This window comes from Trematomus bernacchii, unplaced genomic scaffold, assembly GCF_902827165.1.
Source record: "Trematomus bernacchii unplaced genomic scaffold, fTreBer1.1, whole genome shotgun sequence".
Lineage (NCBI taxonomy): Eukaryota > Metazoa > Chordata > Actinopteri > Perciformes > Nototheniidae > Trematomus > Trematomus bernacchii.
In genome coordinates, this window is record NW_022987447.1 from 1,109,662 (window position 1) to 1,134,256 (window position 24,595).

Here is a 24,595-nt window from a genome sequence, read left to right on the forward strand (position 1 = left end):
TTATTTACTTTGTTACTTAACACCACTGTTAAAAACACACTTAAAATAAACAAAATAGATCATTTTCTGAGAGGCACAGAGCCTTAAAAAATACACATAGGCTTTAGAGATTATTTAAATCATCTTTCATTTTGCGTGTTTACGCAGGCAGCCCGCCTCTCTCCGTTCATCTCTATCACTGAACAAGCAGCTGGGGAAGAAAATAAAAAAAGCCGGGTATTTCAGCCAGTGAAACTGAGAGTAGGACCGCTGAGGGCTGGTTCCTCTTTTCTCTCTCAGTGAGATGCGCACAGCTCCAACTTCCTCATGCAGCCCAGTGCGCTGAGCTCTGCCGCCCCGTCCGCACCTCCAGCCCAGCCCGCACAACAACTACCGAGAAGGGATGGAACAAACAAAGGAGAAATGAGGAATATTCTTTACATTGTCACCAGAGTCTAGAAGAGCACACACATCCGAAAAGAACAAGAGTCGAGGTGATTGGTTGAAGCGCGGTAAGTTTCCTCTCGTTGTGTGTCTGCAGAGGTCTAACTGTCTGAAATATGACTGAGAATCAATGATAGGCAGTGAAGAGGAACATATAGGGGATATAAGGATGATTCATTTGATGATAGGCAAAAATAAGATTTTGAAACAAGGATGCTCGGTTCCCAAAAGAGGAAGTTCAGTGAGTTGGAGTTGAAGCGACCAGCGCCCACACACACAGCAAGACACACACACACACACACACACACACACACACACACACACACACACACACACACACACACGCACACACACTGTAGAGTGTGAAAGTGGTCAAAAGTGATGCAAACTGCTCCAATACAGGGGCTGCCTCAAATATTTACCTGTGTGTGTGTGTGTGTGTGTGTGTGTGTGTGTGTGTGTGTGTGTGTGTGTGTGTGTGTGTGTGTGTGTGTGTGTGTGTGTGTGTGTGTGTGTGTGTGTGTGTGTGTGTGTGTGTGTGTGTGTGTGTGTGTGTGTGTGTGTGTGTGTGTGTTAGAGTTATTTTTAAAACTGTCCCTCCAGAATAAACCAGAAGCTATAGTTTCTCTTCTGTTCTCTCTCACCAGTGTCTGTACTTGAACTTTCATTTCAGATGTTTAATTGCCATAGGGCTGGTCAATATACTGCTAGTATATCAATATTACGATTTAGGAGTACATTTCGTTACAGATTTTGAAAAAGGCCATATCAAAACCCTGTTTTTAAAGGCTGCATTAAAGTAAAAGGATTAGATCTGAATGACAAATTGAAATTGTATCAAACTCGCAATATGTACTAGCATAATATCCAAATTGCAGTATGGGCACATTTTGGTTAAGGCAACATATGTGAAAATATCTTCTGCAGTGAGTTGTTTTTTGCTGCAGAGAAGACAGTATTCTACAGACTGCTCATTCCCTCTGATATCGTGAATCATCTCATGGAGTAGTGTAAATATTCTATCAGAGCAACAAAACCCTACTATATTGTCGCGATATCGATATTGTTGTATCTGGTAAGAAACATTGTCCATATCGCCCTGTTCTACCCCTAAACATTTAACAGATATACTGTCATTTCACATTGTAGTGTATGAAGACATTTTATTTGAGTGTATCCCTTACAGAACATGTGTTTATCCTCAGGGAATTTCACACACACTCTTTGTGCATGTGTCAGTAGAGAGTTATGTACATTGCAGAAATGCCATTATTACAACATATCTGTGACTATTGTTCAATTCCCCACTCAGTATCTATCTGCAGCCACATCTCTCTGCTTAACCCTAAATGTTGTAAAGAGTTATTGCAACCTTACATTTTTCAAATGACACAACATATATGTTTGGTTTCTGTATGACTTGCTTTGAAAGAGAAGAGAAAACCAACTTCCTTTATTAAAAACAAAGCTTTATTAGTATAATATAGCATATGAAGAATACTCGATGAAGGCAAATGCGGAATTAATGGCCAGAAGATGGTGAGTCCATGGTTGCAAAATGAAGTTTCTATTGAAGTTGAGAAAATCCTTCTGCTTCTCTCTTGATTTATTAACTTGTTCTACAATTTTCTGATGGGTTTATGGTCTCAATTGCTAATTTTCTTTAATTCAACATGATAATCCTTCAGTAAATGTTGGTTTAATTTAGATTAAAATAGACGATTAAGCAGAATATGCTGTAGGGCGGGGCTACTTTGTGATTGATAGGTGGCTCCCACAGCGTCTCTCCACTTTACCCTTTCACCATATTTTTTTCAGTTCATTCAAGTTAATATTAACACTTTGGTCACCTAGAATGTCTAACTCAGTTTAAGATTACATTTAGCTCCACTCACTGTCACTTCTGGTTCTAAAAACAACAACATGGTGATGGACAAACCATATGGTCACTTCTTATAGTCTTAGGTAATGACCGCTCACTGAAGAAACATGAACATATTGTTAGCTTAAGAATCTTGCCTCGGGCTGCAACTCATTCGTTTCAGCTATTGATCAACTGTTCAAATAGTTAAAACTGCGCAACAAAGTTTAGGAGAGTCCAAGGTGACGTTTTCAATTGATTTGTCTTATCCAACAAATACAAACACTCAGATATATTAAATTATATGTTTTTTTCGTTATGATTGATGACATATCAATTATCAACATAGTCGCAGATTCATTTTCTGTTCACTTTTTAAGCTCTGACCTGATCATCATCATTCAGATTTCATATAACCCTAACCCTACATTATATTAGGCATATGCCGGTTTTCCAAAATGCAGTACATTCCTGCATATGCAGTACATACTACGATTATACTACTACTAATATATTTACCAAGTAGAACATATACTGCAATCTAGCACTAAATATATGAAAAAGTTAAAATGACATAAGTAAAATGTATGCTATGACTGTGATAATCTCCATCTCCTTGTTGGTTTGGATGATCGCAGAGGTTAACATGCTGAGATGCAGCCGACATGCAGCCCAGCACCACAGTCGTTTCCTTGATAAGTAACTTGTTAACAATGCAGTTGACTGGTAGAGGCTCGGCTACTTTTTATTTCTTTTTTTACTGTCCTGTTGGTGCAGAGCCAGGCCGGCAGCAGGTGGTGTTGTTATGGCTCCAGGCGGTCCCACACAGGGACACTCATGCCCACAACATTTACATCTGCAAAAAAGTCACTCCTCATAACAGAACATGCTCTGTAATGTATGGACTAGTTTCTAATTCCCTCACAAATTAGAGTTTATTTTGGGTGGAGATTGACTCAGTGGGCAATTGTTTTAAGCCCTGTGTTGTGTACAATCCACAAAGTATCAATGCACACTAGTTATCCTCACATCCTGGAAGCTTGTGCTGTCACATTCTAGATTTATGGTTCCACAGCCTCCTGTTTGCAGTGGTACTTATTTGCATGGTTTGATGTAATATGATACATATGAATCAGGCCTTTATACACACGGCAACGTTATATTTTCATTAGTGTTGTTGAATGAAAAAAGATATCGTTCTTCGAGCTGAACACTTAGCATCATGACAATCCTGTTATTCAGTTGGAATTGAAAGTTTGCATATTGTTATATACTATATATATATATATATATATATATATAATATATATATATCATTGCTTTTTGAAATTGTGATTACAAATTCATCCTTGACCCTCAACTGCACTACAAACAAGAACATCTTCTAACTTCTCAAAAGAGTAGATAGTCACAGAGAGACCAAGGCCAAGAGGTAACACTGTTTTTGAAAAAGGGTTTATTATTGAACTATGAACTTCTAAAAAATAAGAAAGAAAACATAATAAAAGTTGGCACATGGTGACTAAAATGACTAAACTTTATAGAGATGCCGTTAAACATTACCAACTGGCAGCTGACTTTGTTACTCGTTTTTCTACTTGCTCCTGTTAGGGTTAACTCTACAGTTTCCACTAGATTTTTTTACTTCAGAAAATAAATAGTTTATGGTCTAATTGCTAATTGTGTGTCTTCTTTAATACAGCACAATGTTCATTTAGTAAATGATGGTACCATTTAGAGTAAAAACCTTCTTCGGTTCGGTTATACTTCCTCCACTCTCTCATGTCACGGCAGGTTTTTAAAAAACAACATGGCGATGTTCAGACCATAATTCTACTTCTTCTACAGTCTATTGTAGTTTCCACTTCTGGCCCCAGTAGCTCTTCTTGTATTCACTGATATTTACAGATTAAATAAACAAGACATAATGTAATGTGTTCAATTGGTAAGTACAATGGTAAGTTGTTTTACTGTTCCTCCCTATAACCTGTCTTTGTGCTAAGCTAAGGTAACTGCCTCCTGTCCTGTCCTTATGTTTAGACAATGGTATTTCACCCACTGCAAGAATGTGATGATTATTATTTCATCTTTATTATGACCTGAATTTACTCAACACACTGTTTCATTATATCTAAATTAAAAAAGATATAGTATATATACAAAATATTGCCCACGGCTGAATTCCTATGGATTCCCAGGGAGTTTCTCGCATGATGTTGTATGTGACAGTTGGTCTGATAGAATTTCGGGTTTTTTGCTTTGGTGCAATATAAATATAATTGCCTTGCCTTGATAATATAGAATTTGGTGTTCCACTATTATGATCTTTCTTAAGAGATTCTAGTCAAGCTTACACATCTGAACAGTATGAAGCTAAACCAAAGATTATTGCAAAAGTAGCTAAAAATAATTGCTTTTGTAACTTTATTCAAGTAGCCGTGAAAGGTCTGTTTTTAAGGGGCCCTATTATTTGGGGGGGTTTTCCCTTTACCTATAGTGTGTTGTTCTATAGGTTTTTGTTTGTGTGCATGTAAATGGTCTGTAAAGGGTTAGATATCCCTGGGAGCAGTAATTTCTTGAAGTATTGACAAAAATGAGATGTGAGATGAGAAGTGAAGGATTGAGCTTAAGGAATGCTGTTTTTTTATTTTTTTGGTTTTACACTGTTTTTATACTGGCTAACCCTCGCCCTAAGCATACAGACAGGAGCAATAAGAAAAATCTTCCCATCTAACTCTGTGCCAAAAAAATATAAACGAGTTATATCCCAACATGTTGAACAATTCCTTTAATATTGTGTTTTCCAGTAAGTGACACTTGACCTCCTTGAACCTGTTAAGTCCCTTAGCAAAAGTGGCCTGAAAAAGAAGAAGTTACACATTAAAATCTGCTAGCTGTCATCCTGTGGATCCTTCCATTGGGATGAAAGTGGAGATAATGATGTCTTCTCAAAGTGACAAGGCATACACAAGCTTAATCTCAGTGTGTCTTTATATCATAGCTTGACAGATACTCTTTTGAGTCAATTACTGATATCAATATTTGGGAGTTAAAAACATCTGAGTATTTGAGTGGATTTCTTAAGTATTGTGACCAAGATTCTGAGTGGGACTCAACAATCCACTTGTCAGTGCTCTCAAATATAATCATAAACTATTTCTACATTTCTGCACAATTTCAAAAGCTTTTGTGCACTGAGATGACTTGTTCTTCCGGCCGACATGTGGATCCCAATATCTGCAGTAAGCATAAATTAACATGATGTCATTGATGAGGAATAGTTGGTTCCTAGCCTTATCTTTATTGTATATTTAGCCAATTAGGGAGATATTTGAGAAATAGAGATATGTTTAAATTGTCGAAAACAAATTGTTAGCTCCAGTTAAAGTTACTTTGAGTAAATGTATGTTTAATGTTGGCTCCCCCAGTGGAACCATGTTAAACACATCTCAGTCTGCAGCTTTATAAAGCTTCCATCTTCCTTGTAGTTTTTAGATTTGGCTTGCTGGTCTCCATGACTCTATCCCAACAGATCACTGATACTGAAAGGATTAAACGTTATTTTTTCCCAGCTTGATCACTGAGAGCTTCAGGATGAGTTTTTCTTTCAGGCTGTGTGAACATGTGGATTTCCTTTTACTTGCGTTCACTCACGGACTGGCATCAATCAATGGGAGCTGCATTATTTACCCAGCCAAACTAGGGCAATGTGTTACGAGCTGCTAAGGCTGGCCTCCATTTTGTGTCAGTAAAACATGACAGGGAGCCCCCACTGTTCTGACACTTGTGAGGCTCGGCCCTTATGCAATTAGACATGGGAAGAGGAACAAGGCTAGGAACAGAAAAAAAAAAAGGAAGCAAATAAGTTGACACCACTCATTCTGACCTCAAGAACACCGGAACTTCCTGTGTCTGAATGTTCGAATGAAATATTTTCCACTGCTTGAGACTGTACAGTGGTGTTGGCAGAGGGGAAGTGTGAAGTGTGAAAATAACTCCAGCTGATGGTGGTGTGGTTCATTCCAGTGGTGGTTGGCACGTTAAAACGTTTATTGTAGTCAAGATCAAGATAATAATAATAATAATAATAATAATGGGTTCCATTTATAAAGCACTTCATGGTGGAAATAAACTAAAACAATCTGTTAACTTTAAACTTAAAGAGGCCCAAGGGGTTTTCTATTTCCTGTTGTATGTTTTATAGGTTTTTTTTGCATGTAAATTGTCTGCAAAGGCTACAATCCCTGTGTTCCCTGAGGGGACACACTAAACCCCTGTTCGAAACGCCTCCATTGGACTCCTATGTTCACTTCCAGAACATAATGACATCACTATGTAGCACCTGTGAGAAAATAAAAGTTTGACAGGCCTGAAAGCGTAGAGTTTAGAAGCTTGGGTAGGGGAGTGGTCTACCTTGATTGACAGTCTGGTAATGTAGAGGAATGTGATTTTTAACATCAACACTGAGCAGGATTGGGCTATCTTTAAAATAAACATGTGGTTGTTTAATTGTCTAACGGTGTCTTATTGCGTCTGTCTCTCCTACAGAAGTTAGCATTAGATAGCGCCTCATTAGCATGTTCGGACAAAGAATGCTTTAGTGCATTTTAGTGGGGAAGTTCAAATGTTTACCCTGTTCCCCTATAGTGTCTTGCAAAATTCATGAATTTTACGAAACATATCTTTATGGGTCTTTGTAAAACTAGACAATATATGAACACTTGTATTTAAAATGATTGTCTTAATATAAGCCATTGACTAGAGAAGTTGATTTATGTTAAACTGCATTATTTACTGAAGGACAGATCAAGAGATGCTTGAAATCAAATGTGTTTTCAGTGTTTCCTGTGCTAGTGATATATCTACTGAGGGTATTTGTGTCTTCTTTAGTGGTAGTTGTGGTCGTTTTACCTTAACATGTTACCACTGCATGGAAGATCTGGTTGCCCGGTAACAGGGCTCATAATAAACTTTATAATATTAGAATAACTCTCTCTTCTCTACATCTGTGTATCTCCCATCACACACTCCCTCTTTGTTCTCGCTCCTGTTAAACCTTGCTCCAGATAACAGCGTTCACATTTACATGCAGGTACATCAGATACAGTTTGATACAAGAGAAGTATTCCCTAGATGTGTCTGAAGAATAATAATATTGAAGTATAGAATAAAGTCCAACTTTCAGTATGTGCTAAGACTAATTGAATTACTCTCAAATGTTTTAATTTTTAGTCCTGAAATGTCAAGTTTTCGGCATTATTGTCAATATATCAACTTTATTCCAGGAATTCATATTTGAATTGGACTTCAATCTCTAAATAAATAATTTTACGACACTCGTTTTTTTCACTTATGCCTATCCTTTATACTGTTCCGTATAACGGACTGTGTCATAGTGTAAGCCCTGTTGCTGAGAACAACTCACACCTTCTCCACCCAATAGTAGATACATGTTGAAATACATTTATAGTAACTGCAATGATGATAATGTCTCACTTTTCTTAGCATGTGTCACAGCTTGTTCCTCAGGGGACACTATTCTATGGTATATGACTGATTTTTTCAAATGTGACTTCACACATATATTTAAAGAAGCAGTAATAAAAGACATGGACACTTGTTGCCTAATAATTAGAAAATGTATATATTAAATACACTGAAAAACTGAAACGTTGACTTTAATTAAATGTATTATGTATATATTACAGTTATCCATTCTATCTCAATGTGTTCTATAAATAAAATATAACTTTCATGCAATCGTATTTGTTATAAAAATCCCTTTCGTACCTCAATATTTATCTGTTATGTTTTGCAAACATCATACAGTGCATTAATACATATGAATATTTAAGAGAGTCATTTTAGGCTCACTCCTGATAGTGTTTGTTATTTGACTAGAATATTTCCCCTTGTACTATTCAAGGTTCATGTAATACATTCATTGTTGATTTAAAACAGTTTATTGTTCATTCAATAACTGTTTATGCTTTTGTTGTGGTGATGGTGATGTGCAGCATAAACCTCTAGAAATACAGAAGAGCCACCAACTTGCAAATGAATATATTAAAGATTTACAATCTTATAATGCTCAGTAGAGAGTGGAGCAGGGATGAGTCCTAAACGTGGAAAATTAGTTAGCATTTTATCCCTTCCTGGTTCCCTCGTCACGAAAGACGGCGATGCCTAAAATAAATGTGGTGGTTCACACAAGCTGACAAGATCTTTGTTATATGATATAAAATACGTCAGTGAATGGCCCACTGGTGAATATCTGAAGCTTGTACGTGTAAAAATGGCGGTTGTTTAACAACTTTAGCTGAGCTGTGGTGACGTGATGTCATGTGACTCTTTTTACCTCTGGCGTTTGCCTTTACGCTTAAAATATTATAACATGTGTCAATTAGACTTCAGAAAACACCGTCCAGAACCCGCCCCCCTTCACCTCAATGGAGAGAGAGTGCAGAGGGTCTCCACCTTTAAGTTCCTGGGGGTACAGATATCGGAGAGCCTCAGCTGGACAGCACACACCACTGCAGCAGTTAAGAAGGCCCAGCAGCGACTTCACTTCCTGAGGGTGCTTCGGAGGAACAGACTGAGCAAGAAGCTGCTGGTGTCCTTCTACCGGGCGACCATCGAGAGCGTCCTGTCTTACTCCATCTCTGTGTGGTATGCTGGCTGTTCAGCTGCGGACAAGAAAGCCCTGCAGAGAGTGATACGGATGGCAGAGAAAAGCGTGGGCGGCCCCCTGCCCTCTCTGGAACACATCTCCACCTCCCGCTGCCTCAGCAGAGCAAATCAAATAATAAAGGACAGCTCTCACCCAGGTCACAGACTGTTCTCTCTCCTGCCTTCTGGGAGGAGATACAGGAGCTTCAAGTCACGGACAAACAAACTTAAAAACAGTTTCTACCCCTGGGCCGTCAGGCTGCTTAACCACCAAACTTAATGCAATAACCGGAACCATCTTCACACATACACACCTCATGCACACTTTAAATACACTTTAAAAATGTAAAATTATCTTTATATCAACATTTTTAACTATCTATTCCCTCCGTATGATTGTTTATGTTGTCTGTCCTACTGCCGTGTATTTAATGTCATGTATGTTATTGCACACTGGGACAGGGTTGCACTCTGAAATCTCGTTGTATTTTTTGTACAATGACAATAAAAGGCTTTAACTTTTAACTTGAATTATCCTGCTGAACAAAACATGTAAATATCACAAAATGTGCCAAGGAGCTTATTTTCTAACAGAAAAATCCCAATGATTTTTGTTCAGGGAATCCTTGCTTTGTTAACTTCCGGGTCGTGCTAGCTCAATAACTGGGAGAACTGTGACTATTACATGTAATATCTAAATGGGTTTTTCTTTTTGCTCCACATCCTTCATGTTCTGCTGTCTCTCCCCCTGCAGCAGCACCATGGGCTGTGTGGGCTCGAAGAAGGAGTCGGAGCCGCTCGGCAAAGGGACGGCCAACGAGGAGCAGAACCGTGCCCAGCAGGCGGCCCACTACGTCAAAGACCCCACCACCGGGACCTCCGGGAACAAGGCTGTAAGCAGTACTGTTGTGATACCATCTTAGTGAAGTAACATGTTCATCACATGGCAAGCAAAAACCCACATACAGATTTTATCATGGACAAGTTGCTTTCTCATAATCGGGCCATGCAACTAAGTATTTCATTATTTAAAGTACATTAAAAGTAAAAGTCCTACTTTTAAAATGTTAATTATACAAAAACTGCTGAATTATTATTAACAAAATGCTATAAAAGGATACACGGATTTTCAGGTGAATACTTTTTGGTTTTTCTGTTTCTACCAGAAGTGCTTTTAAATCCTTTATTGTTCAGGAAACACAAGATTTGTCTCCACTGTCTCTTTCTTCAAAAATCTCCATAAAAGTCGAGTCTCTTAGGCCCCCTTACCCTAAAAAGGCCAGCCTGCTCTGATTGGTCAGCGTTTCTGCACCCTCATGGCAGCCCGAGAATGTAGAAAATGTGATCGGCACTGTATTTATAAAGCACTCAAACCTGCTTTACAATCTCTCTCTATCATTACAGTATGCAACCATATTTAATAAAAAATAAAAGTACTTGTGCAGCTAAATGGCCTCTATAACTAAAAGAGCTACTGTATATACTGTTGGGTACTTCAATCCTTAGGTTAACAAAGTAGGGATTGGGTCTCGTTTTAAATGTATTTATCGGCCAATTAAATGTTATTAGTTGTTTTCGTACCAATATATTGTGGCAGGGCAAACCACACCTGCAGCCACTTTGTGAAAGTGAAACAGTTTCAATCACGTGTGAAATGAAATGGAACAACTTGTTTAGGTTCAGACAAAAAAAAACGACTTTGTTAGGTTTAGGAAAAGATTGTGGTTAGGGTTAGGGTTAAAGTGCATGTGTTACATAACTTAAATCACTTATGATTAAGTGTAAATATGCCAACAGGTGGAGTTTCCGTTCCATGTAGTACACAAGCAGCAGTGAACGTCCTGTTGGTTTGACCCGTCTGCCCACCACACACACGTCTGAGGCGGATTTACTTTTTATAATATGTCATCTGACTTCCTACATAATAAGGGCTGTCTAATTAAAGTTTTCAATCAGATTAACTTGAAAGAAAAGAAAAATAACTTGAAATAAGTAATGCAAACCTAGAATGTTACTTAATATATTAATAGATTGATGTACCAATGTTACTGTGAGTTGATGAATGTTAAATAACACTACCTAAAGTGGCAAACAAAGCCACCATCACATTTACCATGTTTTTATCCCTCTGACCCCCTTTGTGCGCACAATGCAGACCGCTCAGCTGCGCATCAGTAAGTTAATCAGTTGAAACGTCTTTTATGGACACATTACAGCGATTTTTAACCAGCCATTTACTGTTGCATTGTGGTCTATATCTGATCCTGCTTAACTGCAGCCAAGACGGACCGCTTGCATGGAGGTGATAGAAGTGGAAATGAAAAATGTACTCATTTTTAAGGGCCCGTTTTCGTCTTCCTAGTCATACTTACTACGGCCGCTTCACGTATAGCTGCCGGACAACTTTGACCCTCCCAGCACGTGACTTAGCACATGACCAATAGGATGAAAACTCTGAGGTAGATTTGGGCTTATACTGTATGGCTATATAATCAGACAACATAAAATCAGGTGTCAGAAAAGAACCTAACTATGGCTGACAAACAAAAGTAGGTGAGTTAAACTAAAGCATCAAATGAAAATACTTGATTTCGGTACTTTAAATGTACTTTTAACCACTAATCATACATTTAGATTTGTATCCACATCATATTTGACAAAAATATTTTATTGAACTTTTTTGCAAATGATAATGGGTGAACACAACTGCAGAAGTTCCCTTGCATACATTTAGAATGAGGAAGAAGTATGATGAACAATAGAATAAAGAAAAAACAGTTTAAACGGTTACCACGCAAATGTTAGAGAGTTTCAGAGAGTATGGATGTGCACCGACACACTCTGTTCCCGTGGCTTGTTTGCATACTGGCCAGACTTTGATCTGTGATGTTGGTGAAGTGGCTGCTGCGTGCTAACAGCGGCTGCTTCCTGTGTGCTGACAGTAACAGCTCTCTGACGCTCGATGGAGAAAGAGGAAGTGACAGAAGCAGAAGCACAGCGCTCAGGCAGAAGACTAATGATCAAAACTTGAATATTAAGCAACACAACTTCCCTCCAATCACACATACTTTATTGTATTTAAATTGACAGATGACTCTCTGGTTGTCTCTTCCCATTGCAGGTTCAATACCTTTGAGCCAACAAACTGTTTCTAATCTAGACACGTTACGAAGCTAAAGATAACTGCCGACAACATCAACAGGTTGATAAGATGTTGCTTTCCTTCCTTCCTTCCTCCCTTCCTTTCAAATCTTTATTTTCTCTGCAATGGCTTCAAAGAACACTACTACTTTGGACAATCTTCCCCACGACAAGGACAAAGTAGAATTTATTACAATTTTCACTAACAATGTGATTATGTTAGATACGCAGAATGATGGTTTAAAGCTGCTCCATGTTGAATCTCCCAACAGCAGCAGTAGTCAGCACTCACCAAGAGACAGAGCATGTTAACAAAGAGCTAATGTAGAAAGTCACACCATGGAGAACTTCAACCCCGTGTGCTACAAAATTACGTTTGAATACAAGGAAACCACATAGTCAATTTTGTTTTAAGGGAAACGTTGTAAAATAGAAATACACAACAAAACTACTTAGATAGGTTTAGGCAACCAAACTGTGGTTATGCTTTTTAAAGTATCCTCTTTTGGCTTAAAAATAGGTTTGTTATCAAAATGAAATAAGTGAACATTGACGTTTGACGGGACTTTCACCTGGTAGACCGCTGTTTGTGTCCCATGTGAAAATCCCGTAGAAAGTATTTGTTATAGACGAACAACATCTTGGAGAATGTAGGTTTCCCAGAGAATGTTGACAATGCAGTTTCGTTGTATGTTATTTTTAGACCTGGCTGACATAATAGGCTGATCGTGTTAGACCTGAGAAGCCCAACAATATAAGAAAAGCAGCTTAAAGAAAATACATTTTTGCTATTTCGAATCAACCAAAAAAAAAGGGAAATAATTGTTGACGTCTTCTCCCAGCCTTAAGTCTCTGTGTTTCTCTCCTCAGAGCAAGATGCCATCCAATGCAAACTCTTCAGAAGGTGAGTCATGGTCTTTATTCACATATTGCCTCAGCTCCACTACAGTAGGTCTATGTATTCAAACCTCACCTGTACATGGTCCTATATTAAAGGTTACTATACTATTAGTTGTTAACACCACCAACAAACAGCGTCATGTAGGTCAGTGCTGGTTAGTTGCAGCGAACTCAACACAGCATGTGAGTGAGAGGAAGTAGAGTGAGACAGAGCGATAGCCCCCCCCCCCACCCACTGCTTCACCACACTCTCTGGAGACCAGCCCAACTGTTATTATTAACAAGGAAGTCAGTTACAGATGCGGCTCAGACTTAAATGCAGTGTGTCTACTGAAACATGCACAGGTACTCAGTCATGTTCACTCTATCACACATATCAGTATTTGATGAAATCCTCATGAAAATTGTGGACTTTTCAAGAGAAAATTGTAGTTTTAATCAAGATTTTTACAGTGTTGTTTTGCTTAACAATATGTTTTCTCATGCCATTATTTCTCAGTATACAATTCTTCAGAAAGTATGCTTGCAGCTTTCACATGGCAATGCAAAAAGGGACATATGTTGCATTGTGTATTAAGACCAAACATGAATATTTTCCTCTTCATTGTCCTTCCCCTGTAGGAGAGAGTATTGCCATAGCACTGTACGACTATGAGGCCATTCATGAAGCTGACCTTGGCTTCAAGAAGGGAGACAAGCTCAAAATCTTAGCGGAGTAAGTATCATCATTCTTTGATCCTTCAGATATAAGAATAGCTACAGTATATGATATAATAATTCGTAGGGTAATTGTGCGGTTAAATGTTGTTTTTGGACTTTTGAAGCATGTGGTTTGTCATTTCTCGTTGAAGAAATTCACGCTTGTGTCTCTGCTCTTCTGCAGATCGGGGGAGTGGTGGAAAGCAAAGCTTGTGAGTACAGGTCAGGAAGGCTTCATCCCCAGCAACTATGTGGCCAAAGATACTCTGGAGGCAGAGGAGTAAGTGTACAATAAAAACACATTTAAATGGATTATCCATTCTCACTCAAAACGCATCAAATACAGCAGCTTGGTCAAACAGTGACCCTCCTCTCAACCCTTTAGTTTGAGTACAAATGCAGCGCTGCCTCTAGTGGCCATCATGATTATGAAAATGGTAAAGAGGGATTAAGGTAATAAGGCTGCATATTTTATCAACGTTTTATTGAAATCACATCAGGGGCTGCCAAAATTGCAGGAGGCGCAATATTTGTCTCAGGCAACATATGTGAAAATATCATTCGGATTGTATGATTGTTGTGCTGCAGAGATGTCAGGGCATACAAATCATATTCTATGAACATAATAAAATATGAAAGATGCCCTTCAAAAATCATACCATGATCATTTCAAATTGATCTTTAAATGATTATAACAAAAATGTTTCAAAATGATCAATTCATCCAATATCGTAAAGCATATTGCAATTGCAATTTCAGACTAAATAACCAAACATTTTTAAATTCATGTAGCTCTATCAGGTAGTGTCAAGAGAGCGAATCCTTTGAACATATGTACATAACTTATGTCACATACATTTTTTTTTTATCACAAAGTTTAAATGAATAAGGACACAAAGAACACAATATGAATAGAGAATGAAAGTCCACAGAGCTGCTGAGATCTTTCTGAACTGACTGATGTTTTCCTGTTGTTCAGTTGGTTCTTTAAGGGCGTGAGCAGGAAAGATGCTGAGAGGCAGCTGCTGGCCTCGGGGAACAAAGGGGGGTCCTACATGATCCGAGACAGTGAGACCACCCAGGGTGAGTGAAGAACAGAATATCTGTCCTGTAGTGGAGCAGTTTGAAGGGACGTGGTCACAATGATTAAGAGTAGAAAGTCATACTCTGCTATACATACAAATATTTATACAAATTAAAAAACTAAAAATATATATATATGAATAATACAAACTATTCAAAGTTGCTATTATAAATATATCCACTAGTGATAAATCCACAGAGAATTATAACCGGACTCTGTAGTTTTTTTTTTCTATTTTTGGTCCACAACTCTTTCAGCAAAATAAGTTCTGATAAACCCGTCCAATCCAGGGTTAGTAAGGGGCCAAAGCAGAGCTTAAGTGAGAGTGAATATAGGACTCGCACTAGAAAGGTGTCAAGGCAAATCCTGATGAATTATTTATTTAATAATACATACTGTATATCCAGAATTATCCAACTGAATAGACCTTGTGGGGAGCATCCCACCAATACTATAGAACCTGAATCTCTGTTTACTTGCAATGAGAAGAACAGCGGAGCCTGAGGAGCAGTTTTATGGCGCTTTTCCACTGCAGCACGTAGCACGTTTTTGCTTTTGCTTTTCCACTAGGGGTAGTTCCGGCTCAGGGCTACTTTTTCACCTTTTTTCTGGCCCTCCAAAATCGAGGTTCTTACCGGGCCAACAACCGGGCTGAATATGCTAAACTAGTGACGTAAACACTCTCGACTGCTGAATGGTCAGAGAGAATCGCTGGCAAGGGGGCTACAACTACAACAAAATGAACATATTTTACCGTGATTTAATTGTAATACACGTTTCAAAATGATGCCGAAGTAACAACATACTGATACTGGTCTGCAGACAAGACGGCAGGCGAAAAACCTTTTAAAATGCGTGTACTTGTTTAACTTTTGTCTAGTTTCTGAACAGATATGAGGAGCTGTGAGCTCTGAGTGCTAACAGCTAACGGCGGATGTTTTGGTTTTGTGGTTTGCATTGAAGATGACGTCACGGCAGTTTTACGCAGCGTCGCTCCGCTAGCCGAACAGCCGATCGCCCTGCCTACACTGCGTTACTATAGTTACTACCCCTGTTACTAAACTGTAATGGAAACGCAGCATAAAGTGAGCCTGGCCTACCAAGGCCTAACCATACCGTACTAAGCCGTGCTAGGTCCTGCAGTGGAAAAGCGCCATTAGTTATAGAATAGTTGTGTTAGTTGTGGGTTAGCACCTTCAAACTTGTAACAGAAAGCTTGCATTACAAACTGAACGTGACATTTGAAGGACGTTGGCATTAAAAAGGAACCAAAGATTCCATTGTGATGCATAATGGGAATTGTAGGAATTAGTGTTTTTGAAGTTTGACTGATGAGAATACACTCATAATATGACTTGGCCTCGTTTGCTTCGATTTCAGTTATTCTTTTTTTAATATGTCTTTTGTGAATCCCTTACATTTCTGAAAGTACAATACTAATTTAAGTGTCCCATGTTATTCCTCAGGAATTCAAAGATATTTTAATTCTAACAAGTAACATTTTTGTTTTGCATCCGCATCAAAATATCCCCTGATCACATGGTAACTACTGTTTTCTCCTTTCCCACAGGCAGCTACTCCCTGTCGGTCAGGGACGGGGACACGAGGACCGGAGACACAGTGAAACATTATAAGATCCGTATGCTGGACAATGGAGGGTTCTACATCTCTCCCCGCATCACCTTCAGCACCCTGCAGGAGCTGGTCAGCCATTACAAGAGTGAGTCAGACCTCCACGCTCAGAAAGATTTACCAAACTCACTACTGTTTGTCTAGTAAAGTAATCATAGCTGGTCACTAAAATTGTAATGTGAGGAGCAAAAAAAAAAATCCTCAGGAGTTTAATAGAGATTTTATATTGAGTATTATTGTGGTTCATACTGTATCTATCTATCTACCTATGTTAACCAAAATGTCTCTAAATAAATAGTCTCATTAAAAGGACTTGTCTCACAGTAATGCACAGCACACTCTGCTGGCCAATCATACCTGAACAGGGTCATCACTGAGGGGATGGATTGTATTGCTCTTCAATATGAATTCTTGTTTGAATCGTGAAATATAAATTTCCCTGCAATTAAGAAAAATTATAACATTTATATATTTTAGAGAAAACATTTCATTAAAAAAAGTCTGACCCTACAAACATACATGACAAAATGAAATAATATTTATTCTGTTGGTTCCAGAGCAGGGAGATGGTCTCTGCCAAACCCTGACCCTCCCCTGCTTGAGCCCTAAACCTGAGAAACCGTGGGAGAAAGACGCTTGGGAAATCCCCCGATCATCGCTGAAGCTGGATAAGAAGCTCGGAGCCGGACAGTTTGGAGAGGTTTGGCTGGGTGAGACAGATCTGAAGCATTTTCACAATCCAGTCGTTAATGAAGGTACGAGCTTGTTATTTAGTTTTCTAATTCCAATTATTGTTTTGCTTTCAGCTACATACAATAAGCACACCAAGGTAGCAGTGAAGACCATGAAGCCTGGCACCATGTCGGTGGAGGCCTTCCTGGGGGAGGCCAACCTGATGAAGGCTCTGCAGCACGACAAGCTGGTGCGCCTCAACGCTGTGGTCACCATGGAGGAGCCCATCTTCATCATCACCGAGTTCATGGAGAAAGGTGTGTGTGTGTTTGTTTCCCAACCTTTTTTTTAATTACATTTATTAACATGTGAACTCTACGCTTGTATTTGAGAGTGCATAAAAACTAGGTAGCAAGCACAGAAGATTTTACATGAAGTTATGGCTAAATGCTTCAAATAGATCCCAAAAAGTAGTAAACTTAGCTAAAAAGTGTGACGGTCGAATGATATGGACATTTTGAGACAAAAATTAGATATCTCTCAGAATTCTTTTTTACAAGAAACATTTTTTGGGAGGGGGGTTAAGGCAAGGTGCTTTTGTTCTTACAATGGCTCCAATCAGCAGTTAAGTGATTGGCGAATGAAGCGAAATGTGTAAAATAAATGTCCAATTAATCTGGTGAAAGTAATACATATACAGTGGCAATAGGTGGAGCTCCATAACAATAGCATGAAATATATTAATCATCAAAGATATCGGTTCAAACGTACACGTATGCGTTAAAAATATACATAGGTTGTTTTGTTGATTTATGCTTATGGTAAATATATGTTGAGCGCATTGAGCTTTACATGCAGCATATGTGTTAATGTTTCTGTGTGTGCCCACAGGCAGTTTATTAGACTTCTTAAAGACTGATGAAGGAAACCGTGTCCAGCTCCCCAAGCTCATCGACTTCTCTGCCCAGGTGAGAGTCACTCAGTCCCTCTCAGCCTTCTAGCACTGTGTGACCCGCTCCTCTGGTTGTTTGCTTCTTGCATACCTGACAGCAGTAATGACACTCAGTTCAACTCTTAGTTTGTATTGTCAGATCCTCCAATGCCTTTCTTTTAGAAGTACCTAAAGTATTTCACACTATTTTCCCTTGGATCTTAGAACAGCAAACTCCCTTGTGAATTAAAAACATATCTTTTTAATTTGGCTTTTAATTTGGGGTAATTTTAGTGGTAAAACCTTCTTGACGTTTTATCGTTTTATGGTTTTGTGATCAAACTCTTTCTGTTTGTTTTATAACGTGTTTGTAATGATGTCCCTTACTCTTTTTCTTTACTCCTTTTGTTTTATGTATCTTGTCTTGCTCTGTAAAGTACTTTGGGCTGCATCTTGAATTTATTATTATTATTGTGATTGCAAGAAAAACAGTGGCATTTTTCCAGGAAATAGAGAAAAATAGATGGTTGATTGAATAAGAGAACACAATGCTATTGACGTCGAGCACCTTTCCACTCCCAGACAATATCTTGCAGCTACCCGTTCCTTTAGACCTGCAGATCCAGTCCAACCTGCAGCAGCTCTTGGAAAGAGACCGTAGCAGGTCTGAGCTGCAGAGGCAGACACGCCCATGTGATGATCACGACAAGAGAATATTTATCTTAAAACAACGATTTGAGATGCAAAGGCTACACTAAAATAAAAGAACAAATGGTGTTTACGCTGCTTTATATTTGTACAATATACGTATTGGGTCATATATGATGCCGTATTATGGCGATTGTAGGTTAAAAAAGAATAATAATGGCATATAGTTTATATAGTTTTACATGGGATATAGTTTCAGTTATTGTGGATGTGCATGTTTGTTTGTTTTTTACAATTAGCCCCCTTTCCCATCTACTTCTATTTATTTATTGCTAATACTACAACAAACCATATATGCTGTTAAAGTCATACATAATGGATGTAAAAAATAAATAGTTATAAAATAGTTAGATCTGCCCGTTTTGATTCAAACCCACCAAGATTCATTTGACTTTTTAACAGATTGATTGGTCTTAGTGCTTACACAAAGAAGCTAAAGGAAGGTAGCATGTGTACCTTAATTATAGGTACATACGGTTTATCTTGTTACCAGTGGCGCAATTAACTGAAAAAAGCTGCTTGCCCGAAGTGTTTGAGTGCACGGAAGTGTTGCTGTTTACTTTGAAGCATCATGTTTCGTACTGTTTTGTAATTTCATCTCCAGTGACATTTGGTATGGGGAGCTATGTTTTGGCCCATTTAAACTGACTGATTTATCTTTAGATTGCAGAGGGCATGGCTTTCATTGAGCAGAGGAACTACATCCACAGAGACCTGAGGGCTGCCAACATCCTGGTCAATAAGGCTTTGGTGTGCAAAATTGCTGACTTTGGCCTCGCCCGTATCATTGAAGACAACGAGTACACAGCCAGAGAAGGTAGGGCGCCGTCCACGCTCACATGTTGTAATGCTGGTAGTCATCATTGATTAAGAAAACAGGAAACTGATTCCCCCAGAACTAATGAAGGGGAAGCAGGTCAGTTTCATCAGTTTAGTACAGAGGCAGTAACATCGTCGACATTACTTCAGATGTTTTTTGATTTCCTCTTTAACCAGGAGCAAAGTTCCCCATCAAATGGACGGCCCCTGAGGCCATCAACTATGGCTCCTTCACCATCAAATCAGACGTCTGGTCCTTTGGTATCTTGCTGACTGAGATTATCAGCTATGGACGCACACCATACCCAGGTGAGAGGCTCAATTGATATCAGCATTGATAGGATTGCATTTGCCAGAAGGCCTAAACAGGAGGGCCCTGCTGCAGGGGCCTAGAACATAATTAAAGGGGCCCTATTATGCTATTTGTGGTTTTCCCTTTCCAGTAGTGTGTTATAAAGGTTGTGTACCAGAGGGAGTTTCTCTCCCACACATTCCCCCCCCCCCCTCCCCCTTCTGAAACGCCTTCATTGGACTCCTTTGTTCACTTCCATAGCACTACTATGACTATAGTGCTACTGTGACATTGCACAGTAGCACTATAGTTATGTCACTACTTTACATAGTGACATTAGGGCTGCACGATTTGGGGAAATAATCTAATTGCGATTTTTCTGACAGATATTGCGATTGCGATTCGATTTGCGATTTTGTTTTTAAGCGACCCAACAGAAGTTTATTGTAAAATGCGGCCATATCTCCGGCTAGGAAGGTCGTATCAACGTGCTCCCGTCTCTAGCACCCCCGCAGCCCAAGCTACGAGTGAAATAACTAAACTTACATGAAACTTCCGTTGGGTTGCTTTAAAGTCAAGCTTCAGTTTAAGATTCACCCTGTAATAGATGTAACACATGTGATGGAGCATTACTAACCTGACTCAGAAACCATCTAGGAAAGCTCCATTGGAAGCCATTTGGAAAGGGCAGGCACTTTCAAAAATACTTGGCAGGTGATTGGATCAATCTGTCTATCACCATGGGCCACTTCTGATTGGTTAACAATGGCTGGTACATGTGGAGCACAGCACTTCTGATTGGTGTGGATGACTGACAAACAAGAAAAAGAAAAAAGTAAAGAAAATCGCAGGCTTTGCGATTTTTAATTGCATCATTTCAAATCACGATTTCGATTTAAAATCGATTAATCGTTCAGCCCTAAGTGACATCACTATGTAACACTCATGCTTCTATTGGCTAGCGCTTCAACACATTCTACTGTACGTAAGGGCGGAACATCTCTAAGTGGTTGACCAATCACAACAGAGCCGGCCAGCTAACCAATCAGAGCAGACTGGGCTCTGGTTTCAGACAGAGGGTGAAAAGAGGTGCTGCAGCACAGCTTTTTGAACATTAAAACATGTCACAGTGGAGACCCTAAATACAAATATGAGCCTGAAATGTGCAGAATAGAGTCCCTTTAATACCAATCTACTAAGCGATGGTGATATTGGGTTATATCAAATGATATTAGAGATATTATCCACCCCAGCAACCGCCTGTTGACCCGTGCGATTCACTCCTAACAGACTATACAGCAGCTTCTTTCCTCGTACAGTAACTCCTCGACTCATCCTATTGTCACCAGCATAAAGAATCTGGATTTTGGGTAGCACCCTACAACCCTATTTTGGGTTTTACAATGAGTTTAAATCAAGCTTGAACCATGAATCAAAGTGTAACCCTAAACTCAGCCCAGGGATTCTCTTGGCCTTCAAAGTGGCCTGCAAAAATGAGGGTAATGGGAGGAAAATGCCACTGATTTGATTTTAAATAGAGCCAGGATAAAAAACACTATAGGGCAATATGTAGTTTTCTGCTTGAGTTATTTAGCAACAAAGCCCTCCACAGTTAATCGTTTTTTTATGTAATTTGGGGTTTTTCTCAAGGTTGTACCACTTGTCCTTGATGCAGCAAGAAGTAGGGTACATCTATGATAGCGACTTTTTGAAGGGGGGCATCCCTATGTTTTAGGGTATTATGTTATTGATATAAACTAACATTGTACTGCATTTGATAGGCCAAATAGAAAAGTCTGATGGACGTATCAAATGCAGTTTGAATGGTAAAAGAAAACAGTTCAGTCACTGTGAATATAACAATGTTTAAAGGGGACCTATCATGCAAAATGCACTTTTGTACGTCTTTTATACATGAATATGTGTCCCCGGTGTTCCAGGGAACTCACCAAGTGTCAGAAAACACAACCCTCTCTATTTTCCTCCATACCCAAATCTCTAAAAAAGGGGCTGCAACGGATCTGATAAAAACTGATCCAGATTTGAACACTTTACTGACGTCAGGACGGTGGCGCTACGGCTATTGGGCCAACTCTCCACCTATCAGGGGAATGTGGGGTTGGGCCACGGCCGGCCATTGCCGCTCGAAAGCGCTGGAGACGCTGTAGTACATATGCCAGGCCTGTAAGTGGCGCTGTAGTCTGCCACAAAAGCAGCGAAGAAGACTTCCCTTCTGTTTATTCTCCGCTGTGGCTTTTTTTCTCCCTCCCCGAGGCAAGCGTTTGCTCCCGCTGCTTTAATTCAATGCAATCCCTCCCCGTCGAGGCAAGCACTGTAATTCTCTCCGGTTAGTCCACCAGCAGATGACAAACACCCACCTCTCCGCCTCTTCCAAGGAACGAGGGGACCGTGCGGCGAAAAGTTTCAGTTTCAGTTTCTTTCGCCGGTCAAGATGTCCGTTAAAGTTGAAATCTTCCGGACAAAATTAGAAAAGTGCCGGTCAAAGGTCTTCTTTGTTATTTATTGAGCTTTAAAACAAATGAATAACGACTCTATAGGCCTAACATAATAAAACACGGAGGACGGAGATCTTTTTTTCTCCCCCTCTTGACTTGATCAGAGCACGGCTCCCCTCTCCTGCAGGGGGGCGTGGTCAGCTGCAGCTCACAGAATCAGCCCTGTAGACAGCAAACAGCACATAGAGCGAAATGAGGCATGGCTAAAATGCATGATCTGTTTGGTATTTTGAAAACAGAAACGTATAAATATACCTTATATAGGTATGGCCCTACAATATATCATTTAAATATAGCATGATAGGTGTCCTTTAAATGTAAAACTGCCCACAGTTTTGAGGGCATAGATTGTCTTGAGTTTAACATCATTAGGCTGTATATGGTGGGAGATTTTAACATTGTGAACTAGGGCTACATTAATAAGAGGATCAACAAAGTTAAGACAATTCATCCTGAGATCATCATGAGACAAATTACATGGCAATTCTTCCAATAGTTAACTTAAAACCACAATGTTAACTAGGCGTTTCAAAAAAGTCAGGGGATTACCAAGTTCAGAGGGGATCTTGAAAGTCTGTACACAGTTTCATGGCATCCCATCAAGTAGTTGTTAAGATATTTTTGTCAACTCACCAACAGAGTAACATTGCTAGCCATAAAGCTACGAAGCAAGCATCCCAGCCAATGAGCTATTTTCTATAGGTCTTTTTTTGTAGTTGTTCTGCCTCTCTTAACCAAGCGATGTGTTCGTGTCTTCAGGGATGACCAACCCGGAAGTGATCCGTGCCCTGGAGAAGGACTATCGGATGAAGCGCCTGGACAGCTGCCCCGTGGAACTCTATGATATCATGCTGGAATGCTGGAAAAACAAGCCTGAGGAGCGTCCCACCTTTGAGTACCTGCAGAGCGTCCTGGAGGACTTCTACACAGCCACAGAGAGCCAGTATCAGCAGCAGCCATGAGACATGTCTTCTCTTAGTGCTGTTCATTCTCACAGCAGGTCCACTTTCTACAGTGAAATCCAGAGCACACACATGTTCTCTCTTTACCACTTTCTGTTTCTCTTTTGCACACACACAACCATCATAGAGACTGTACAAACATTATTGGGGAGGGTTGAAAGTCTTTAAAATATATGTGTAGCAAGCTAGACAAACATTTTATTTTTATTTTCATTCGGCCCTCATTCCTTTGAATGAGAACATTTAAAGTAATAGGACTACAGAATAGAAATACAAAAACAATATTAGCAACGTATCATTTATTATTATTAGTAATGCAAAAACATTATGAGAAAATATTCTGACCTCCTACCAGTCTGATGATGATCTGAAGGTGTGGATTTAGATTAGCATGACCACAGCTGCATCAGGTCTACTGGATAGTTTTCTGCACAAAATTGACCGTAAATCGTCTGTTTCCTTCACAGTTATTCCACTGAATTTTGAAGATGAACATTCATAAACATAAATATAAATAAATGAATTAAATTTGAATAAATGCATAAGTAATTAGAGACTAGTGTCACACAACACAACAGGTATAAATAAGCAGCAAGGACAGTTTGTTTTCTAAATGTAAGTAAAAATAGCACCTTTGCTTGGATAAGCTCTAATAGTGAACAGGCAAGCACATCAAGACTGGTATTTTTCGCAAATTGGAAAGGGAAAGCAGGATTTAAAACAAATCTGACCATACACTGTGCTGTAAAATAGTCTGACTGCTATTTTTCTAAACATATATAAAATAACAATATAAATAGCAAATCCCACTACCCTGAGCCTCTTATACTGTATGTACAGTCTCTTGTAAAAAAGTACAGAGTAACAAGATATGTCTATATTCACAAACAAACAAACAAGGCCACCTGAATGCAGTCACATGGAAGACACTGGATTTAGTTGTTGTGCTCCAGCAAACATTGTGCATCCTGCTCCATAACACAGATGTAATGATGAAATGTGTAAAGCGGTCTGATAATACTGTGTTTATGCCAACCATTCAGCTGTGACTGTCCCTCCTTCTCTGGTTAAATCTGCAGGGTTTACCATGTGAAAGGAGAGTGTTTGTTACAACGTGCAAGATATACTGTATGCTTTAACCTATATTTATATATGTACCATGCTGTGGATTGTTTTAGCAATACTTCTTCAATGTGCCTTTTTTAGGTGTTGATCCTTTTTTTCAAACATTTATAATATATTCCACACGCTCTGTATATATAAGGTGTGTACAATTAAATACAAAA

The 24,595-nt window shown here is 39.2% G+C and overlaps 1 protein-coding gene across 1 annotated transcript; it reads left to right on the top strand.

Moving 5' to 3' along the window:
- The first annotated feature begins 236 nt into the window (after window positions 1–236).
- hck (HCK proto-oncogene, Src family tyrosine kinase) lies at window positions 237–24,292 on the top strand. The gene is made up of 13 exons (XM_034143000.1): window positions 237–491; window positions 9,708–9,846; window positions 12,965–12,998; window positions 13,616–13,709; window positions 13,878–13,973; window positions 14,673–14,776; window positions 16,348–16,497; window positions 16,967–17,119; window positions 17,216–17,398; window positions 17,973–18,049; window positions 19,384–19,537; window positions 19,717–19,848; window positions 23,107–24,292. The coding sequence occupies exons 2-13, from the start codon at window positions 9,715–9,717 to the stop codon at window positions 23,307–23,309; spliced, it is 1,512 nt and encodes a 503-aa protein (XP_033998891.1). The 5' UTR covers window positions 237–491; window positions 9,708–9,714; the 3' UTR covers window positions 23,310–24,292.
- The last annotated feature ends 303 nt before the right edge of the window (window positions 24,293–24,595 follow it).